Here is a 22,828-nt window from a genome sequence, read left to right as displayed (position 1 = left end):
AAGTGTGTCAAGTTAAAGGTGTTTGACGTTTAAGTGAGCGTTAGCTCTCAAGTCTTCTTTCTGAAAGGTTGCATTATTTCTCAAAGGTTCATTTGACCCTTTAAAGGCACAAGACATTTTCCTGCCCGTGCTTTCACCTGGGTTCCAGTCTGGCCACACCGTTCTGCAGCGTTGTTGCTTTTCAGTTGAGAATGGAAACCAAACTGCTCCCTCACCTCTGCTGCTGTTGGGTGGCCCATCTGGGGCAGACTTGAGGTTCTGTTGGGTAAACTCATATATTAAGCTCAATGGAGTTCAGCTCATTGGACCGCTAGAACTGCCTGAACTGTTATAAAAGGTCTCACCCTGTTTTTTTATTTCCAGGAGCCAGCTGGCCCCCCCACCCCGAAGAGACCTCGCGGGAGGCCCCGTGGCAGCAAAAACAAGGGGCCCCGCGCCACCCTTAAGGTATGCAGTGCGGGGGGTTACATTTCTTTTACTCTAAATATACATTTAATTGTGATGCCTAATTAAAAGCAATAGTTTGCTAGTGTCTGATGTCTCTGACCTGATCCTTCTTTGCATTTGTAAGGGAACCAAATAAAAGCTTCCTGCAGTATAGCAAGGTAAGAACATGGTATTTAAATGTTAAAGCAAGCAGAGGAGTACAGGGCTGGCATAAAGTCGTTTGGCTTGGCACTCCTGCTGTGACGTACCTAGTTCTGAAGTATGTTCTTGGGACAGCAGTGATACAATTGCCCATGAGGGGGGCACATCACATGGTAAACCAGCAGCTATAAAGCTGTGTGTTTGAGGTCTCCGCTCATTCACTCAATTAACCATGCGAGAAAGGCTCCAACAGCACCCCCTATGGGTATTTATTTTTTATAGCATAATTAGCACTCTACATCGTCTAGATAAGCCAAAAAATGTTTGGGTGTACCACAAAAAAAACCCATTGCAGAGCACGGCAAATTGTTTGTGTTCAATGCTGGATTTGTTTTTGTTCAGAAAGCAGAGCCTACGGGAGAGAAGAGACCAAGAGGCCGACCGAGGAAGTGGGTGAGTAGAAACCTCCGCTCCCGAACCCTGGCTCCAGGCAGCTTGTTGGGATCCTGCTCTCCTGCAGCAGAGCCTGTAGGACTGCTACTGCCTAATTGCTCCTAAAGAGTGACATCATCTACATGTCCTTGTTCAGTCATTGTGAGAATTGGATTTCCAAATCAAAGGGCAATGCGTCCGACTACACTCTTTAAAATGTCGGTAGTCGCAAGACCAGTGCTTGTTAAAACTCTCTGATCTGAAACACTCTCAGACACAGAACCTTATTATTTCTTTTGGCCTGCAAAATCTTGGTCTTGTTAGTTCTTTACCTTTTTTCCGAGCAACTGACTAACATCTGGAACAATGCACCCAAGCCAATTAACTTGGGCCTGCAAATTGAAGTGATTGTTGCTCCCCGTTCCCTCCGGACTGTATTGTATAGCTGCAGTTAAAGCGTTATTACAGACAGCTGCTCGTCACAAATAGCAGTTTCGGTGCATATGCCACAAATGGAAAATAGATGTGTGTGAAATGACATGGGACCAGGATAATAACGGGGGCTCACAAGAGAAGAGTGTAATAGTGCAGCTGAACTGGAAAAAGCATGCCCTCCTCTTCATCTTGCACACCACACACACACGCGCACACACACACACACACACACACATGCACACCACACACACACGCACATACACACATGCACACCATACACATGCACACACGTGCACACGCACACCACACCCACACACACAAATCCCAGAGCTAACATGGGTTAGCCCTTGAAGGGACTCCTGTGCCCCTCCAGTACATGCATTGGGTGCCCCAAAGACCAATATTAGTGGGGAAATGGTTTCCCTTCCTTTTCTAATGTGTTTTTAATTAGGAGTGGGGGTGTTGTGTGCATGAGAGGGGGGGCGGTCTGGTGTGGCTTGAGAGCAAGTGCCATCAGGAAGCTATTAAACACACAGTGCTTCCCTCTGCCTTCACCGGCTAACCATTTCCCATTTGAAAACCTCTGTTGGACCCAGACATAATGATCCACACTTTGCTGTTGTCTCTTCAAAAACTATTGTACAGCCTCGGCTCCTAGCACATAGCCACACAGTCTCCCAGTCACTCAGCTTTGCTCTAACCGCTAAGTGATGCTGTCTCCCACTCTCATAACTCCAAACAGTAAACCACACTGCCTCCCAGTCCTCTGCCATAACCACTAAGCCACACTACCATGCTAGTCTCTACCTCATTAAAGTGATTGTGACTAACATTTTTAAAATGTGACGTTTGGTACTACACTGGGTTAAAGAAAGTCCTCAGTTTCCATGCTGTATTCAGGAAATCGGTTACATCTGCACTTCCTAGGTCAAAGTTATTGGCTGAAGGCATGTCAGTCACCAGAGGAAGCAGGTGGTTGGTTAATGACATGAAAAAAGCCAAAGGTTGTGCAACAGTATTTTAAAGCATGGCTTGCAAACAAAGATTGTATGAACCTGGCATACCCCAAGACAGCATGTTTTAAAATAAAGAAGGGCATTTAACCCTTTCTGAAGGGGCACTTTCCCTTGCCCTCTATGGCTATAATCACTTGGAACTAGCCTGCTTCCCTGTGCTCAACTCCAGGGGTGCCTGCCTTGTCAGCTCCCTGGAACCTGCTTGTTCCGCAGGCAGGAACGTGTAGCAGCAGAGAGAGAGGGAGAGGGAGAGGGAGAGGGAGTCTGGGTAATGGTCACAGTTGGCCCTAGAGGAGTGGAACAGCGGGGAGGAGGAAATGTGTTTGATTAGAGGAGGAAACGGGTCTGCTGGGGCCCACATTCCACAGATACCACACACAATAGAGAGAAAGAGCCACGGCAAGCAGCCGGCATTCACAAATCAGCCTGCAGGGGAGGGGCGGGGCTCAAACTGGCTGGGGGCGGGCAGAAACCCAGCAGCAGCCAGGCATTGGATAGTTTAAGCCAGGAGGGTGTGTCTTTGATTGGTGGGGTGGGGTTAGAGGTGCGGTTTGCTCCATTGAGATTGGAAACTCCAGTGGTTTGTGTTGCAAAAGGCGACTGGAACCAGAGATTAGAAACAACGAATCAATCTTCTTGATTCTAATCTTATTGTAATCAAGGAGAGGTGAAAGGCAATGGGTGGACAGGAAACTGTAGATCCCTGCTTGTTGTAAAACTGTTAATCCTTTCAAATCACTAGTAAAATAATTGTGCAGGTCTGTTCTCAGTTTTTGTTTTATAATCATTAAAATAAATCCTGATGTTTTAAAAGATTATATCTAAAATAATAATATAAAAAACACACACAAATAAAGGGCCTTGTTTATATTGTAAAACAACAGTGCAGATTGTACAAGTCAAATTAACAAAACAAAAAAGACAAAGCGAGAAGGACGATTTAAGAACTAAATTGACTGTCACTAGTTTTTTAACAGCTTGGTTTCTCTTACATATTTTTTTTCAAACTCCTCTATCTCTGTTGAAATTTCCCATAGTTTCACAAAGCTTTTTTGAAATGGGTGGCGGGTGTGCCTGCGTTTGCCATTTCGTTGCTCTTTTCTAAATTTGACACCTTGTGAATAAATTCATAGAAATGGAAAAGGCCATGCATTCAGCTACAGGATTGCTTTCCACTTACTTACCAGCAGTTGCAGTTTGTTTTAAAAATACACTTTCTGTTTCTGTTTCTGTTTGGTGAGTTTCTGCACCACGTTCTGGTAACCCTGGGGATTTCTTCAGACTGACAGCCTGGAGAATCCGTGCACAGCATCAGCACATAAAGGCACTGTGTTGGTTAAGCTTAAAATTCCCCCTTCTCTATTCTGTCTGCTGTAAAAGAATGAGCACGCTAACGTCCAGAAATCTGGGTCAATCCTCTAGCAACCACATGTAAACAAATACCCTCCACACACGGTACACAGTGATAAAACAGACAGCACAAGGAAGGGGCCATAAACACCAAAAAATAATGCATGCACATATCATTAAAATGAGTAAAATGTGTATTTAAAAAAAAAAAAACTGTTTGTTGGATTATACCCAGATTCAAGCAAAAGGTCTACAGGTGACAATAGAAGGCTGCTGTCATGCTCAACATGGGTCAGAGTGTGACAGACAGACAGACAGAACTTAAATGAGTGCCATTAAAAACTCTTCTTTTTGCATTTATTTATGTATTAATTTATACATTTTTTAAAGATGTTTATTTGCCTCTCGTTCTCGCTCAGCGTAACAGCCACGCGGCCACCCAGAGTACGTTCCCGCCCAGGACTGTCGAGACAGCGTGGCCTCGCCGCCCGCTCTGGCCACCCTGCCTCGGACCCTGGGCTACCGCCTGGCCGTTTGCACCCTTGAGAACTAAAAGGGTTCTTATTTACAGCCAGTCTCCTTCCTTTGGCGCTCCGGTGGAGGTTCTGAGTACCTCTGGCCCCGTGCCAGCAGCCCTGCTTCTGTTCCTCGCTGCTCTCAAATGTCTGCCAGATGGAATTCAACTCCAGTCACCCTCCCTCTCTGTCCCCCTCTCTCTCCCTCCCTCTCTCTTTCTCTCTCTCTCTCCTTCCATTCTCCCTCTCCTTCTCTCCCTCCTTCCCCCTGTCCCTTCTCTCATTCTCACACTCTCTCCTCCCTGCTGGAAATCCCAGAAACACCAGTAAAATAGGATTTAAATTATCTTCAGAAAAAAAAAAAAAAAAGTAACATATACACCGAATCTGGCTTGGGAATAGTAATGATCTGAAGTAATTAAGTTGGAAATTAGATCACACGTGTACTGGTTTCTTTCTGGTTACGTAACAAACCGGTATGTAGAACCAGCATCACACTGGGTTATTTAACAGTAAATGTCACTACAGACAGACAGGCATTTTTAATGTATTTTTTTTAACCAGCCCAGCCATCTCCAGAAACAGGCATCATCACAAGTCAAAAACTCTGCGCTCTGACTAGCTGAAAACCAGTACTGAGCTTTGCTGTCCAGATACCCCTTTTTCTCTCCTTCTCCCTCCCTCGTTCATGCTGTGCTCTCTCAGCCCCTTTTGCTGTTTTTCTCCTCTTTCACCCTTTCTCACATTCCCCTCTTCCCCGTTCCCCTCCCTGTTTTTCTCTGTGTGTGTCTCTGGCTCTGGCTCTCGCTCGCCCTCCCCCTCCTTTCTCCTGGCCCGGTGCCAGCTCCACCCCAGTAGAGACCAGTGTGCTCTGTTTTGTTGTTTGCAAAGTCTGTTTCAGTTTTATGAATGGACAGCCTCTTCCTGATTCCTTTCTTTAAGGGACAAATGCCAATCAGACACAAACGCCCCCCCTCCGCCCCTCTCTCTTCTCTAGCTACTCCACAGCTGTACAGCTGTTTTGTAGCAGGAGAGCTGAGAACAGAGTGATATTTTTGCTCACTTTCTTGGTGTATAGTGACAGTGCTGGGGAGCTGAGAATGGAGTGTTTAGACTAGTGCTCATTATTATCAAGGTGCAGGGTAATGACAGCGCTGCAGAGCTGAGACTAGTGTTTATACTGGTAATGACAGCACTGCAGAGCTGAGACTAGTGTTTATACTGGTAATGACAGCGCTGCAGAGCTGAGACTAGTGTTTATACTGGTAATGACAGCGCTGCAGAGCTGAGACTAGTGTTTATACTGGTAATGACAGCGCTGGAGAGCTGAGACTAGTGTTTATACTGGTAATGACAGCACTGCAGAGCTGAGACTAGTGTTTATACTGGTAATGACAGCGCTGCAGAGCTGAGACTAGTGTTTATGCTGGAGCTCATGATGATGGTCCCAGCAGGGGGACTGTTAGAGAGGGAGGTCGGGCGGATGTTCTCACTGGTCACTCACCTGCCTGCTTTCTTTCTTTGCAGCCCCAGAAAGTTGTTCAAGAAGAAGCACCCCAGGTAAGTGACCCTGCCACCTCCATTCGTTTTGTCCTGTCCGTACTGACACAAACAAGCAGGCGGGCTCCGAAAGCCAGGCAGCACGAGCTGAGGTTAAGAGTCCCGAATTTTTTTATGTTTCTGATTTAGAATAAGTGGTTTTACTACCTGGTAATGTAAATGAATACAATGTAATTTCATGCTAACTCAGGCCATTTCCATGTAATTACACACTTATCCCACCTTACCTTATCCCACAGTGTAAGAGCAGAAAGCACTGGTAGTTATTACCATGCTGTTACGTGGTTACTTATGTGCTACCAAGTATCACTGCAATAGACACGCAAAATGAATTCAGCAATAGTAATATCATGCATCCCTGTGGCTTCACAGATGAATACACATTTCTAAAAGTAGTTTTAACAGTAAGTTTCAGTTACTCAGAGGGGGGTTTTGTGAATAATCGAAGTTCAGATAGTATTGCAAATGACTATATTATAGTTCACTATATGCCCTGTGTGTGTCTTGTGGACATCTGCTTTACATATCTTACATTTCAAGATAAAAGAGGAGACAGTTTATTGCCGGGGTCAATTATTAGGAAATATAGCGGTATTCCTCCTACTGAACCTAACCCTTTCCCTTTGCATCACTCAGAAATAAACTGTGGGGAGCTCAAAATAGCAAATTTCCCCTTCTAACCACGCTGAACAAACAGCGGGCTTTTCCATTTCTAGCTCTGCTGTTGTTTTGTTCTCATGTTTACAGAAAAAACGCACCCTCTAGTGGTGAAATAAAGGTACGACAGGTCTGTCTTGCTCAGTTCTGGGTGGCAAAGATTTGGCCATTATGCACTTTGGCAGTGGAAAAAAATATTCCCAGCGGGACAGAGCAGTGAAACTGGGCAGTGTGAAGGTGTCAGCTGCAGGTCTAGGTATCTGTAGCTAATTCCTGAATGGTCTAGTATGGTCTCCATTCATTTCAAGGCAGGCTTTCAGTCTTTGAATAACATTTTATTATCTTTTTTCAGACTCATTCGTGCATGTTCGTGTTTTTCAGTTCTTTTGAACTCATGTTATTTTTTACTGGTGATTCAGTGTATTTGACAACCTGGCTAGATACAACAACATCAAAAAGAATCTACGAGCTCAGTCCAACCCTTTGTAAACGTTTACTGTAGTATACTGTGGTAAAAGCATGAGAAAGTGTAGTAGATCGTAGTGGGACAAGCATGGTAAAGCACGAAGTTATAACAGCGCATCTGAATGGTCGTTGAGCTGGTGCTCGTGAGTGGACTGTTTGAGAAACATAATGAAATAGTTTGAAGGAGTGTTAATGCAATATAAACACATGTTTGACGCAGGTGCATAAAGACAAGGCCTGTGCCGTGCTCATGACTGACAGTGCTTTACCGGAGTGTGTCGCAATAGAATCCATTGAACCATCCAGGGCCAGGCGCGCGGCAGTCGGTTTACTTGCAGAAGCGCGCCTGTGAAAACAAGCGTTTGGGTTCCAGTGAACAGCAAAGTTCTTTGAAATGCCCCTCCCTGGTGTGTTTGGTGCCAAAGCCCCGCAGAAATGAAACTGCCACTTCAGATGAAAAGCAATAGAGTGTCTTCTGACTGTGCCCTGCTTCTGACCTAGCAAGTATCTGTATCAGCTAGTAACCCTCCAACTGCCACTTGCTTCAGTTTCTCACTTTCACTCACCTTTCGGCAGAAAGCAATCAACAGAGAATGAGTCAGGGTGGAGGGAAAACAAAAAAAGACAGTTCACCTCCCCCTTGTCTTTTTCGGTTTCGTTAGAAACTGAATTTCCTTGAATATGGGTTGGGGAATCCCTGGTCAGGAGGGGGACGTGCTTTGTCTGCATGCTAGAGATTACAGACCCTGGCCTTAGAAGAGTTTACTGTGGTATACCAGGGTAAAGGCATGTCATTTAGGGCTGCAGTGTGGAAGGCAGTTGGTTTGAGTAGCTCAGTGTTTAGGGCTGTAGTGTGGAAGGCAGTGGGTTTGAGTAGCTCAGTGTTTAGGGCTGCAGTGTGGAAGGCAGTGGGTTTGAGTAGCTTAGTGTTTAGGGCTGCAGTGTGGAAGGCAGTGGGTTTGAGTAGCTCAGTGTTTAGGGCTGCAGTGTGGAAGGCAGTGGGTTTGAGTAGCTCAGTGTTTAGGGCTGCAGTGTGGAAGGCAGTGGGTTTGAGTAGCTCAGTGTTTAGGGCTGCAGTGTGGAAGACAGTCTGTCTGTTTGAGTAGCTCAGTGTTTAGGGCTGCAGTGTGGAAGGCAGTGGGTTTGAGTAGCTCAGTGTTTAGGGCTGCAGTGTGGAAGACAGTCTGTTTGAGTAGCTCAGTGTTTAGGGCTGCAATGTGGAAGGCAGTCTGTTTGAATAGCTCAGTGGGAAGATGGTGGGTGGTGCTGGGCTGGTGAACACATGGGTACCCCTCCGAACCGCCCTGCCCGCCGAGGAAGGAGTTTAGTGTCAGGAAGTGCGCACAGCTGGCTGGTCCTGAGGAAAAGCTTCTCTCCGAGCTGCCCTGGCCTTGCTTGCACGGATCCCTTAATTATGGGAAGCAGTAAAACTCAGGAAGCCGGGAGCTGCTTTATGAGGGTCCTTTAAAGCTGCAATAACAGAGAGTTATTGGAGTAAGGGTCCACAGAAGGAGGTGTTTGGTGGGGAAAAGGACTCCCTTGTCTGGATCACTGCCCAGCAGACAGCAGTTTCACCCCTTAACTCCAGTAAGGACGCCAGGAAGCAACGTGCGTAGACGACTTCGGACCACATTAGATCTGCCAACAATAGACTACGTGGCTTTGTATAGCTAAAGCAGTAACCAGTCCCTTCCTGTCCAGCCTATCTTTGAGGACCATCAGAAATATGACATCTGATTTTGGGAGAATGTAGCATTGCTTTTTTTCAGAACCTCAGGAATGAGCTTCAGTGACTTCCATCCTTCCACCAGCTACACCTGCTATGGAGCTGTTGTCAGCCTCCTCTGCTTCCTGCCATTGTCTGCAGGGATATCGCAGGTGTTTCATTGCACTGTCCCTTTAACGCTCTGCCCCTCTGTGGTTGGTGTGGTTGAGAAGTGCCGGGGTTTCCTGGAAACACCATGAGGGTTCACCGACAGCACCTGCGTCACCGCGCATTGGGGGCCTCTGACATCACATCCTGTCGACGCTGCTCACCTCAACCACAGAACCAACGAGGGTGACGTCAGTTCTTGTACGGAGGCTTCTCATCGTTATGGTAACAAGAGTATAAATAAATAACAAAAGGGTGTTCCAGCGTGTGTGTGGCAGAGACCAGCAGCCTTGTTTCTGATGCTGACAGTCCCTGTTGAATTGGGATCAGGGAGACAGTTCACTGAAATTTGGCAGACTTGGTTAGAAGTACCTGAAATTAGTTTGCATCATAATTGCAGCAACAGTAACAGGAATTTGTTGAATTCACATAGGATTTGTGTGTTATTACTTTAAAATGATAACTTCCTCAACATTTCATTGATCCCGCTGATATTAGGTTTGGCCAGACTGTGTGTTTCTGTGCGTCGTTTGTATCACTTTGAGATGTCTGGGTACACTACACTCATCATAACGATACCAATACTGCCCTCTCTTAGTAGCAGTCAGGGTGCATTTCGAGAGACACTTCCTGTTAGCATTACAGTTGATATAGTCACCTATTTGATTCCTACATTCCTACATGTGCATGTGGCTATCAGTAACAGTTCACTACGTAGAGCTACAGAATGATATAGCTCTGCAGTGGTCTGCTCGGTCTTTTGAAAAGCTGTTGAGCGGGAGGAGGGCTGGGGGGTAGCTTTGATCTGACGGTTATCTGGTGATTTCTGGGAAGAGTGCCACTGAGGGCTATTAGAAAGTGCCGGCCCAGATGCAGCAATCAGCAGAAAGCAGACAGCAGTTTTTTTTTTTTAGAAAGCCCTCGGTCTTCCTATCTGTCCTGATGATCTGCTGTCCCAAACCTCTGAGTTCCTCTGAAAGCTGTGTCTGAGCCTGATCTCCGCTCCGAGGGGAGGGGGGTAACGGATTGGCGGTGCTGTGCTCTCCGCTCCGAGGGAGGGGGTAACGGTTTGGCGGTGTTGTGGTCAGGTTAGCTAGCATGCTCATGTCTCCCTGATTTCCTGTGGTTAACCTCCAGGCAAGAAGCTTCCCCTTCTGCCCAGCATTCCGCCATTCAGACCGAAACCCCGCTGTGGCTCCGTACTCACCGTTGACTCGTCCCGTAACTGCTAACGGGCACTCTTTCTGCCAAATGTGCTGGGTTCAACTGTAGCTTTGTGCCGAGAGTCCCCTTCAGTGGGGTTCCCCTTTGCATGTGTGGCTGCTGTGACTAACGCTGTGGAGAGGCAGTAGCCCAGCCCTTGATTTACTTGACTTTGTACTAAATGAAAACGGAATGTTGTACTGATAAGACGTTTGACCCAAGTCTTGCCAATAGATATTAATGTTGCATTATCAGCCTAATAACGGTAGAGGGTTTAGTGATCACCCTTGCAGAATAATAAGAAATTACTTCCCCAAAGAAACTCTTGCACAGCCATTACTGGACCACAGTTTTGCCATCAAGTTGCAGCCCCATCAGCCTGTTCCGCAGTGCAGTGGTTCTGATGCAGTAGCACACTGTGTGGTATGGATGTGGGGACTGCAGTACCAGGAGTATGCATTGGCATTGCAGCTGCTGATGTACTCATACCTCCTATGAGGAACCGTTGCATTGCCACAGAAGGTTTGACTGACTCGCTTCTACCAAAGACTACCCAGTCTATTTAAACCCATTACCAGTCCTGTATGGGATTCTCCTCCTCTACATCTCTGTGGAGCTCAATGAGCTATATATGGCACAAGAGCCAGTCGTTGGCCAGCCCTGACCTAGACCATGTAGTTTCAAGTAGCTAGCACATTAGCAACTAGTGCAAAGCATCCCTGACCACTGCACATTAAAAGTGTATAAAAACATGTAGTTCATCAGATTATATCCCAGTGCAAGCTGGGAGATCTATAAGAAGCAAGGAGTCTATGATAAAAGTTTGGAGGACATTAGTTTAAATTCAAAGCAGTCATGTTTACCATCGACAGACAGGCAGGACCCACGCATAAGATTCCACATTTTGAATGAGCACCTTAAAATAGCTAATATATGTTTGTCTTTCTGTCTGTTTGTCTTTCTTCCTTTAAAATCTCCCAAAAATTAAACGGTCCATCTTTCTGAAAACAAAACCATTCTTGACTGTTTCTGAAGAGCTTCTCAAAAGACCCTCTATAAAATAATCTCTTTACCAAACCAAAACACTAATGTGAATCACTTCATTTCCAGCTAAGTCTGAAAGAGATTTGAATCAGGCCTGTAGGAGTTTCTGTACTTTCCTATCGCAGTGAGACATCGGTCCGGGTTTGTGTGCTGTGCTTGAAGTATCGACCATGGTTCGTCAGCTCTGCCTGTGTTGTAAGTCAGTAGGAGCTGCTGAAACGTCCCTCGTGGGTCAGTGGTGGAGTGGAAGGGGTTAAGTCCGAGGAGACCCAGCTGAGTCCAGGCGGTTGGCAGGGCTGCTCTCCCCTGTGGAGCTGGCAGTCAGTGTGGGAATCCTGCCCTGGCGCTGTGCACACATGCCTGCCCTACATTTGTGCCCTCTTGTCAGAATGTGTGTAGAAGGGACAGAGGGTGGGGGGTTGGTCTGGAGCCAGGAGCTGCTCAGCAGGACCACAGCAATTTCAGCTGTGTGATTTACTGAACTACAGGCAGGCAGGCAGGGAGGCAGGCAGGCAGGCAGGGAGGCAGGCAGGGAGGCAGGCAGGCAGGCAGGGAGGCAGGCAGGGAGGCAGGGCTCTCCCGAGAATCTGTGTCAGGGAAGCAGGATACCCCACTTGGTGTTTTCTTCCAGCCACACACCAGGTGTGATTGAGGGTAGTAACTGAAGGCATGTTTATCCTCGCTGACCCCCTCTTAAAGTTAAACCACCATTAACTACACCGTACCATGTGCTTTACCATGATTTCACCATGTACAGCAGAAGAACTAAAAAGACAATGTGAAAACATTGATGCATACTTTTTTTTAATCCTTATGATCCTTTGATTACATATGGCTCTATTTATTTAAAACTGTGTCATTTCTACAGTATCAGTGTTGGTACATTGTGAAAAACACAGCGCTGTCAGCATCAGAAATGTTTACTTTTAAACCTTCTGCTGAAGTTGGACAAAAGCCCAACAGTATATCTGTGCAGCAGTTTAGCAGTTGTTGCATGCTTATACCATGCAGTTACTGTGATTTACCAGAATTAAGTATGGGTTTCACAATGCTTTACCATGCTTATCTGTGCTTTACCATGCTTTTATTTACCACCTTACTTTTACTATTGTAAACCGCAGTGTAAGGGATGGCAGGAACAGGACTTCTTTTGCCCTGGGATGAGTCGGTGTCTCTCCCTCACCACGGAGTTGCTGGCCTCCACATGCACTCCACTCTGAAGGACAGAGGGGATTCCAGGCCCAAGGGCGACCTCTAGTGTACAATCAGTGGTATAACCCTGACTGCTTAGCTGTGTGGTTCCTTGGAATAAAAGGAAGCCGGGCTGTAAGTTAAACCAGATAGATAGCCAGATCCCAGTGAGGTAAGGCTGGAGAGAGACTAGAGACAGCAGCTGGTCAGGTAGATCTCAACCTTTCATACAGGAGAGACTGTGCCCCACTCTCCAATGCTTCGGACATGACGAAGGGGGTCCCTTCTGCAAGGCGCTGGCCACACTGTGGCTGCTCCTCGGCTCCTCACAGTCATCAGCAACCATGCTGGAGCAGCGTCTGCTGGAGCCGCGGCCCTAACAACTGGAATTAATAAGGTTCCAAGTGACAGAAATAAATCAGAGGGCCTCTGAGAAGGGCTTAGGGAGAGACGCATTGTTTACACATGAGGTAATAGGGGATAGCCGAGGGCAAGGGGGGGAGGTGGTCGATAAAGAGAAAAAGAAAAGGGGCCCTGTTCCACAGCTGGAGTATTGGAATAAACATCCGCCAGTGTGCCTAAGCCCTTCAGAGCTGAGATTTCCAGCTCTGAGGTCCCTGCAGCAGATCTAGGCAGGGTCACAGTTACCCCCGTGTTTGAGCCCTGGCTGTGCACCGGCAAACACCAGAGATGATACCGGATGGTTTTGAATTCATAAAGAAATAGAAGTTATTCCTGCAACGCGGTAAGCTTCTACCCTCCAAGGGGATGAAGTCCTGAGCTGGTTATGGCTTTCCTCGCAACAGGGAACGATTTCATGTTACCCCCTTGGAATAATCCTGATCTCAGTTCCTGTTTTTGATCTTCTGTTGCATTGTGTCCCCTGTGCTGGTCATTCAAGTGGTCCAGATAAAACGTGTCGGTGTGCTTCTCTGTGAGTGTATTAGCAGTACATGTTGGCGTCCAGCCGACTGTATCACTGTCTGGTTTTATGTGCTCTGCATATCTGTCCAGTTCTGCAAGGGCCTGTGCTGATAGTGGATGAGGTGGGAATGGTTGAGAGAGCACTTGTTTGTGCTGTGGTTCAGTATGGCTCGCTAATTATGTATTGAAAATACCATAAAAGCTCTGGGAATTCCCATGTGCCATTTGTTCCAAGTGAAAGGCATGGTACAGTATGTCTGCTTGCTTGGTGGTGTAACGGGCAGTGTTGTGTGATGCTGCGCAGCCGTTACGGGTTCTGTCCCCTGTCGCTGAGATGAGATGAGGTTAAAAGCTCTATAAACATGAATGCAGACGAGCTCGGCTCTTTTGAATAGAGTCTGAGACGGGGTGTGGGGTCGCCGGTTTGCGCACAGCCTCTGCCCTGTTACTGTACATTGGCAATGAGATGCAACATGATATTTTTTGGAGAAACAAGCTGAATTGTACCCAGTAAGACTGATGGGGCAGACGTTTGGGCTGTGGTGCTTGCTGATCAACCGTAAGGTTAGAAGAGAGGTTCCTGTTGTGAAATCTGTCCCCATTCACAGAACTAGTCCATAGTATATTATATTATAATATTGAGATGTTCTGTAAATGTTCAGTATGAAATTCTGAAAGCCCACAACATGTTATATCACAAGTTTTTTTGGTTGCAGTTTAGATTCCAGAGCTAAAGTATCTGTAATTACATTGTAATAACTATGTAGTAACAATGATTCGATTTACATGAAGTGTCTTTATTTACTGTGTATTTATACATGTGTACTTGCACAATTACAATGTTAGTATGCATCGTTACAATGCACGTAATGCACGCTAACCCTAACCCTAACCCTTTTCTGATACAATTGTGTACTTTATTATTATTATTATTATTATTATTATTATTATTATTATTATTATTATTATTATTATTATTATTATTTATTTCTTAGCAGATGCCCTTATCCAGTATTTGCATGTATCATGCAACAAGGTCACTAACAAGTAATTACACAGCTTTCTTATTCGAAGAGCATAACATTGTAGTTGCGCAGTTACCACCGTGTCATAGTTATATATATGTAATTTAAAATGCTACCTAATGTTTTAATTTCATTAAACAGCATGTATTTCTCACATGCTGTATACCTAGTAGTGAGCTGCATGTTTGCTTATTTGTTGGTCCAGTTTAAATAATGAACATCAGCAATGAAAAGACTAAATGGCCGCAGTGTTTTGGGGGGTATTAGAAGAAAGGAAACGGATGGGAATGCCTGTGCAGCATCTCCTTGTCTCTTCCTGCTGGCTTGTTTGTGAACAGCTGTCACGGAGTTAACTCCTGGAATGTGTGCTGATCCCGCTGTCCGCTCGGATTTGCACAGCAACTCTGCTGATACAAGGAGCGTTTTATAAAAATAGACGTGGCTTTCAGCTGAGACAAAAGATGGGCAACTAACTTCCACCCTCGAGTCATGAAGAGGCAGCTTGTACGATTTACTGCAGGACTCAAAGGACACTTCATAGCAAATACAAGAGCAGCATTTCAACCAGAAGTCTTTCTCAATGGCTAAGACCAAGACTGACCTCTTGGTGAACAGTGCTTTTTTTGCGGTTGTGCTGCAGTTACCATCATAGTGCGTGCATAGTGCATGGCTGGCTAGATTTCACAAGGTTCTCATGAGATGGTCATCGATATACAGAAAATAATTTAGTTCTGGAAATACTAAACCATTGATTCTGGGGTCCGGTAACTCCTTAGCAGGTCCATAGCAGGTTTTTAATATAGAGTAGCCACTGCATTAAAACACTGTCCGATTAATAGTACAGCAATCTCACTTGTATTATTTGTTATATTCAATATGACTTTACATATTATTAGTATTTATTTGTGAATTTTTTTTTTTTCATTGGGGGGGGGGGTTCGCGTCAAATAAAAAGAGTTTGATTAGCACTGTACTAAACTACCTCCCGTATTGTTCTTTCAGGCAACGCCAGAGGAAGCCGCAGCCGGACCCTCACGACAGCAATCAAAGACCTCAGGAGAAGACTAGTGACCTTGCAGTAAACCTCTACCTCATTGGCTAGGCAGCAGCAGCAGCAGGAAGCGAAAAGGCCTGTTGCCTAGCGAGCCATGAAGATTGCAAAACGAGAAAAAAAAAAGTTTTTTATTTTATTTTTTATTTTATTTTATATATATTTTTTAAAAAAAATATCTCTTTATGCCAAAACTGTGCCACTGCCATGGCTGTGTTCAACCTCAGTCTCTAGCCTTGAAACCAGGCTGTGACCAGCAACGCTTGATAACAGTTTTTTAACGTCATTTTTTATATTGTTTTAACAAAAGATTTAGGAACTCAAAGCAATTGGTTTTTTTTTACATAGATATAAAACCGACTGTTTTGTGTTTTGTGAATGCCCAGGGTGGCTGATTCATTGAAATGAGAAACTGCTTGCTAATCTTGCTTGCCAAAACTGACAGATTGAAGGGTTCTTACTCCCCCTATCGGACTGCAAACCTCTCTCCCTTAATCTACATGTGTTTATATAACTATCTTTATAATAATGTTTTTAAAACAAACAAAAAAAATGAGATCTAAATGTGCAGAAAATAACTAGCAACAGTCAGAAGTACAGACAGCACAAACCCTAACAGCCATTCTTCCAGTGTTTGGCGCTGACTAGCTCCCCAGCACTGTGGCTAGATTTCAGCTATCCAGTTCACACCCATACGTGACCCTCTGTTTTGTTAAGCTCCCTTGCCTTCAGCTAAGAACACTCAACGATCGCCGCTGTCAAGCAAAACATTTCCATGCAGTGCATCGTCTCCATGTTCTTTACAAAGCATCTCGAACTAGAAAGTCATTGTTCCGCTCAGAGTGACCTCCCTAGTTAAGAGCACTCGTACCTGAGATCCATCTTGCATTCGAATGCCGCAGTCCTCGTCTGTCCCGGTCCCTCTGCGCCTTGCAGTTTCTCATTCCCAATGCTTCAAGCCACACCACTGTGCAAATCCATGCAATGTTTACCGCGTTGACATTCGCGAATGCACTGTACTTCCGAGCGAGCGCGCAACCAGTATGCACATAAGCGATGCGCCAGCGTGCAAACAGGGCAGAATAAACGTCGGTCTGTATGAGGCAGACCTATAAGGGACACGGGATTAGAGTAAAGATAGCTTTTCTGCAGCTTTCCTTACTGTGTCTTTCAGAAATGGCTTTGCTCTTTTATTGGGGATTCCAAAACTAGCAGGTTATAACCAATGTTTCCTGCCGTCTTAACAGAAACGGTTATGAACGACAATCAAACCCGATCTTTAAAGATCTGACTGTAGGTGTGATTACCCGAGCCTGTCTAAAACAAAACAACAGCAATGGCTCATGACTAAAAATGTAAGGCTTAAACTTTTTTAAAACAATTTTTTAAAACTCTGCCATTATTAAGGAAACGATTCTGAAAGAAATCATTTTGGTTTCTCACTTCATCCAGTTGCAGACCCAAGAAAATAACTAGAAACCTTTTTGTGAACCATTGATCTACCAGCTATCTCTTAAGAGCTGATTTCTCTGCAGCTTGAACTGCGTGACCTGTAATATATCTAATGAACTGCATCGCTCTACAATACTGCCCTGGATCACTCCCCAGATCAATCTGTATCGCTACCCAACAGCGAATCTGTATGCCATCAGTTCATTTTTTGAGTTACTGTGTGCCAAACAAAAACCAACATGTCAGAAACATGAACCTTTGGGGTAGAACGTACAGTAAGGAAGGCTGACAGAATGTTCAGGAGTATTCTAGACTGTTTTGGGATTGTGATGAGAGTAGATTTTGATCTGGATTGCATCTCTTTCGTGGTCAAGACACTTACTGTTATTTCAGGTATTTTTTAACTCAGAATTCAGGAACATATCCACATCCACTCAGTTAAGTTGAATTGTAATTTTGTATTTCTTTTTGTGTGCATCTTGAAAAGACAAAACAAACACAAAAAAAAAAACATATCACCCAAGCACTCACAAGTGCTGCAGCTTTCTCACTCAACAAAGTTCACAACTACCTCAGCAACCGTGACAACCAACTGTAACCAAGGTGACGCAAAAGTGTACTTGACGACTCCTGTTCTTGAAAACGGAGCCAATCTTACTGTAGAGAAAACTCAGAAGTCAATATATATATATCTATATATATATATCTATATATATATATATATATATATATATATATATATATATATATATAATTTCCCATTTGTGACTGGGAAGTGGGCTGGAGCCCCCTGTTCAAACCTGTGCAGGGGCCGGGCTGGCCTCTACGCTGTGGAGTTCACGAGCATGGGATTGAAATGGGAAATTTGCCTGAAGTTTCAAATAATTTGCATGGGACTTGTAGGGTGACAGTTTGACTGCACTGAAGGTACCATCTCAGGATCCCTCCTCATCCCAAACAAAGGCCCGTGCTCAGCCTGTGTTGTACTGTTACTGCATTGCACTGCCGCTATATAAAAGCTTACTGTGGTACACCTAAATACAAGCATAGTGTAGTGCTGTATGGCAAACTGCAAACTAGTATGCTAAGTAAAACCATGCCCTTCTTTCAGTGGGTACTGAACTGCAGGGTGCGGCATCAAGATTGTGAAATCTACAGTGTGTCTCAACTCTTTGAGACCTTGTAGCCACATCCTACCAGTATCGGAGTCCAGTTAGCTGTTAGAAAACAGTAACCCAGCTGCCAAGTTACCAGGGAGTGGAGGTGGGTCCCAGTTATTAGTCGCATCCTGAGAATGGGGTTTAACTTAAAACAGTCAGCTTCCCTTTTCCAGACCTTTGGACATTACCTTCACAATCAGAAGAATGTTAGAAGGATTATAAATGACTGTCTAAAATGTTTTAATGTGTCATTTCTTACCTGCTTTCTATTCGTCGAAGTGAGCTCAGTTTGATTCCCTATTTCATCTCGGCTCCAAATATATTTTTTTTATGTATTTTTAATTTTGTACAACTGTTCCAGTGTGTGGCCTCTGAGCACATTTGACAAAACTGCATTTAAAACTAATGCGGTGCTGGGCCTCGTGCGGTTTTTAACCGTTTTCTTCTAAACTCATGTTTAAATATCCGCTCTGTACACAGTCCTCTAAAATGTAATCAGTATAACAAAAAAAACACACATTTGGAAACAAAAATCTGTTTAGCCTCTTCACATGTCCGTAACTAGCTACGAGGATAGCTCTGTTTTCGACACTGCCTCTTAGGGTAGAGATTGAAGATGTCATTTTAATCTCTTACTGAATGAATGTTAAACGAATGCATTTACAATACAAATGGATTTATCTTTTTTTTTTGTAAAAGAAAGTGTTTTATTTTTTCAAAACGTATTTTACTGAACGGCTGCAAAAAGAATGCATTATGAATGTAAAAACAGGATTCAAATTCGGTGCCGGAGAAATATTCATACTGGAAATGTTGTTTAAAAAATTAAATACATAAATAGTGAGAAAGAGAGAAGCATGCAGTTCGCTCGCAATGAAAATAAATAATCAGGTCAAAAATGGCGGATCTCAGAACACAGGAAATTGTGTCTCTTAACCGTTAGTCAAACCAGAAGTGTATTCCTCTAGGTCCTCTGTTCCTAGCGCCCATCCCTGATAGGTGCCCTTCTAGTGCCTGGAAAATTGACCGCCATTTTGGGATGGGTCATGGTTCAGAAGGATTGTTTTTTACTCAAAATCTTTTAATGTTTAATTGTTGTTTTTTTTTGTTCTGTACTGGAGAATAACAAACTTTAGTGGAACCCATTACTGAAATATTCCCTTTTTTATATGTGTCTTTGTACTGTACATGTCAGGTTAATATCTACAAAATGCTGTTAATGTTTTACTTTTGAACAGTAGTTTGTATATTACTCTCTTGTTAGGGGGGTGCAGACAGCTTTAGGGGGGAGTCACACCTGACTAAATAAATAAAAACACAAACACATGGTCACAGAATTATTAAAATCATTTAGTCAGTGATTAGCTTAGACAATTCCTAACCATCAGAAGGACCTACAGCGCAGTATGTGAGAGGTATCCATCTGAATACTGGCCCAGTATTGGAGAGCCAGTGCAGCTTCTACACAAGAAAACTGCCAGGTTAAGGAAGCACAAGAGTGGTGAGCTGACCAATCTCATCCCAAAGCCTGTTTGCACCCCTTCTTCTTTCTGTGAATCTGTGCTGAACTGATGGAGCCTGCTGGGACTGCCAGGGTCTGGGTAGTGAGGGGGGTAACGTATCCCAATGAAGAAATGCTCTTCTCTGGCCGTCAGTATCAGTAGTGAAGGTTTGGGCTGAATATGTACTGTAAGAGGTCAATCTGAAAGTGTAGGGTATAGCAGGTAGAGTTTGAATAAGTGGAGTGGAGATTGTTGCTGCAGGACCATTACTTTTCAAATGGGTTAGAGTTCCAACGCTGAGGGGACTAGAGCCGTTCACACTGCAGCAATAGGGACAGCATAGGTTTAGGACTGAGGCTGAATCCCTCTGTCTGTCTCTGTCTATCCACAAGACAGGTAGAGCACAGGGAATGGGTGTAGTGCGTGAAAGGCAAGGACTGGTGGGAGTGGAGAATGCAGCCCTCTGCAGTGATGGATGTAGTGCTTGCCTGTAAATCCAAAGTATGGCATCATCATTACCATTTATTCAGACTTTACGCATGCATGGCACAGCAGTGACGCCGGGTGGACAGACGGGTGTAATTGCATTGGTTTTCTAGATTTCACAGTGATCTTGCTGTAGTGCAAACGCACGTCCCAAATGGTACTATCACACCCTCCTTGTATTCACCCTGTCTGTGTCTAGCTGTCAGGCAGTATTACAGAGGTAAGGGCCTTTTCAAAGCACCCCCTTATTGCTGGTGACTGCAGGAGTTTTCACGTGCAGCTCCAGCTCTGTCCCAGCCGGCTCCTCAGAACCGCACAGCTTGTGATTCTTTTTATCTCTGCTTGCCTGGTGCTGTGTAAATCGTAACGACTGAAAACAAAAACAAAAAAAACCCAGAAACTTGATTCCTTCACCAAAGCTTGAAATGTACTGATCTTCATCAACAGGTGTTATTTTTTTTGTTTTTCATTACGTGGCATTTTTAACCCAGTGGACTCAGCTACTTACTGGAAACCGAGTCTGTACTACTGTTCCACATGCACCGAGTGCTGTCCGGTTCAAGGAGGACCTTATTTCCTTTTCATTTTTTACTTCTTCAGGTATACCTAGATACTGTTTGTGGCATTCAAACAGGCGTGGCGCTGAGGGAGGGGGCCTCTCAAGTGTGTACACGGATGTCTGGCTGGCTGTGGTGATGTCTGGGCGGGGTGGGTAAGTTTAAGACACTCACAACAAGGATTCTTTAAGTAAGTCTCTGTTTAGTTGAATTCGGGAGCTGCTCTTCTGTATCAGTCGCCTGCTGTAGACATGTGTGACGTAGGCCTGGGGTGGCAAAGTGTCTTTTTGTGCGGGGATAGTTGCATGTAAGTTGATATGGAGATGTTTTTTAGAAGTATAAATAGCGGATTGGTGAAAAGTCAAGTCTTCAAGAAGATAAGGATTGTGCTGTTCTCACGTTTCTATAAAAGCACAAAAAGCGATTATTTTCTGTAAAAAAAAGCATCATTTTGTACCATGGATCCGAGTGGCCATGGTTTTAGCTGTTTCGCAGTTAACCACTGGCACGTGATAGTAATAAATCAGACATAGCCAGCTCCTCTCCTGGCCTGGATAGAGAGCAAGAGATTTAGTTTAAAAACTGTTACTAACAATCAATAATGCGTCCATGCATTTCTTTATATAGAAACAATAACAGAGAGTTATTAACAGCAGGTTATAGCAATGCAGTGTAGTAAGAACATGCAGGCAACCTTATCGTTTTATTCTCAAAACCCAGTAACTGGTATTCCTTGGTAATTGCCTTCAAAGTACCAGCATTTAAAGATTATTTATAAAAGGATCCTTAAGCTGAAGTGAGACTGAGGTGTCTAGGTTTGATTTGGATGGAGAGGATTTCAGCTTCGGAATGTGGAATAAGGAGATCCTTCTGTGGGTTAACGTACAGGGCAGTATGTCTGTACACCCCGACTAGGCACTGGTCTTTGTTGTTGGTTGGTGTTTCAGTGTAGGGCTGGTGGATTGGATTGGATAGGTGTGGAAGGTGGTCCCCTTATCCTGGCCAGTCAGGTTAGTGACTGGGTGTAGAGTCGGATCCCCTACCCAGTCGTCGCTGTATCATTAACAAACGTACACGTGACATTTTCACAATGAAGACGAGCCACACGATCAGCTGTACTGACTGTAACGGTCTTGTATGCAAGGCAGCTACAACAGACCAGCTTGTTTGTTCTTGTGTCTATAGTACTGGTTCTTAGAACTCCAGTTTCAGACTGGCCTGCTGGGTTGCAGTTGTCAGATCCCAGCTAAGCCATTAGTGAGGACATCAGTACAGCCAGACAGACTAAACTGTTTTTGTTTGTTTTTTTAATTCCTCCCCGAGATCAGGAATGGAAATGATTCGTACGGGACACAGCTGGGGAACCGAAGCCTTGTCCTGTCACTGCGGAGCACAGTGAGGTTGTTGTGCTGTTACTGCAGTTAGGTAATCGGCATGAAACCAGTAAAGGGGGCCAGTTTAAAGAACGTTTGAAGACCAGCTTAGTATGGGCATGAAATATCAGAGAAATCTTAATGAAGTTCTTCTTGTATCATTTTCCGTATCACTTATCACGTCCTGGTGACTTTCTAAAACGCAGGCGTTTATACCATCCCTGCGCTCTCAACTGAGCTCTCAGAATAGAAACGAAATTCAAAGTACAACATTTCTGATGCTTGTAATACCAGACTCTTGGAGCAAATGTAGTATTTCTGATTTCGACTAGGGGCAGAGTGTTCCAAGGGGACCAGATGTATTTACACATTTAGACATGTTTCTGGGAGCTCTGTTTTGTGACGACCAAAACGGGAAATGATAGAAAAGTAAATCGAAACATCAGCAAGAAAGCACTAGTTAGGATAACTCCACACCCATTGCAAGTTCCCTTTTAACACCAGTCTGTATTCTGAGGGGAAGGAGAAAAAAAAGACAGGGAAAGAAAAATCAAATTATATTAATCCATTATTTGTTTATCAAATGAAGATATGTTTCCAGTATGTCAGTAAATCTGGAACTAAAAGCTTTAGTTGGCGATCGCTAGCAAATTAGGACTTTGCTGGCATTTCCGCTAGCCGGGTCAGCATTGTCCTATTAGAACCAACGCTGAGGGCAGCGTGTCAGTGATTCCAGGCCTCCAGATCTCACCCCCTCTCCCGGCCTCCTCAGTTGTGTCCCAGCCTCCAGATCTCAGCCTCCACGTCCCTCAGACTGCCACGCCTGTGACTCTTGTAGATCCTGTGGACTACCTCTTTAAGTCACCATCGCAGAAGGGTTCTCCAATACCTCAGCAATCACAGGACACTCAGCTATATTGAACTTGCGTGATGGAAGGCCCGCGGGCCGGCAGGAACAGCATGAGAATT

The 22,828-nt window shown here is 44.6% G+C and overlaps 1 protein-coding gene across 4 annotated transcripts in view; it reads left to right on the top strand.

Moving 5' to 3' along the window:
- The window catches only part of LOC117412544 (high mobility group protein HMGI-C-like), a 34,349-nt gene extending 11,967 nt beyond the window's left edge, over positions 1 to 22,382 (top strand). For all 4 annotated transcript variants that reach the window (XM_058988343.1, XM_058988345.1, XM_058988342.1 and 1 more), the window contains 4 exons: positions 364 to 447; positions 991 to 1,041; positions 5,864 to 5,896; positions 15,281 to 22,382. In XM_058988343.1, the coding sequence (XP_058844326.1) occupies positions 364 to 447; positions 991 to 1,041; positions 5,864 to 5,896; positions 15,281 to 15,346 (234 nt within the window). In that variant the 3' untranslated portion in view covers positions 15,347 to 22,382. The remainder of the gene's footprint in view (positions 1 to 363; positions 448 to 990; positions 1,042 to 5,863; positions 5,897 to 15,280) is intronic.
- Positions 22,383 to 22,828: the final 446 nt, after the last annotated feature.

The sequence above is a fragment of the Acipenser ruthenus genome, chromosome 16 (genome assembly GCF_902713425.1).
Source record: "Acipenser ruthenus chromosome 16, fAciRut3.2 maternal haplotype, whole genome shotgun sequence".
NCBI lineage: Eukaryota > Metazoa > Chordata > Actinopteri > Acipenseriformes > Acipenseridae > Acipenser > Acipenser ruthenus.
Note: the sequence above shows the minus strand (reverse complement) of the source record. Positions and strands in the feature narration are given on the sequence as shown.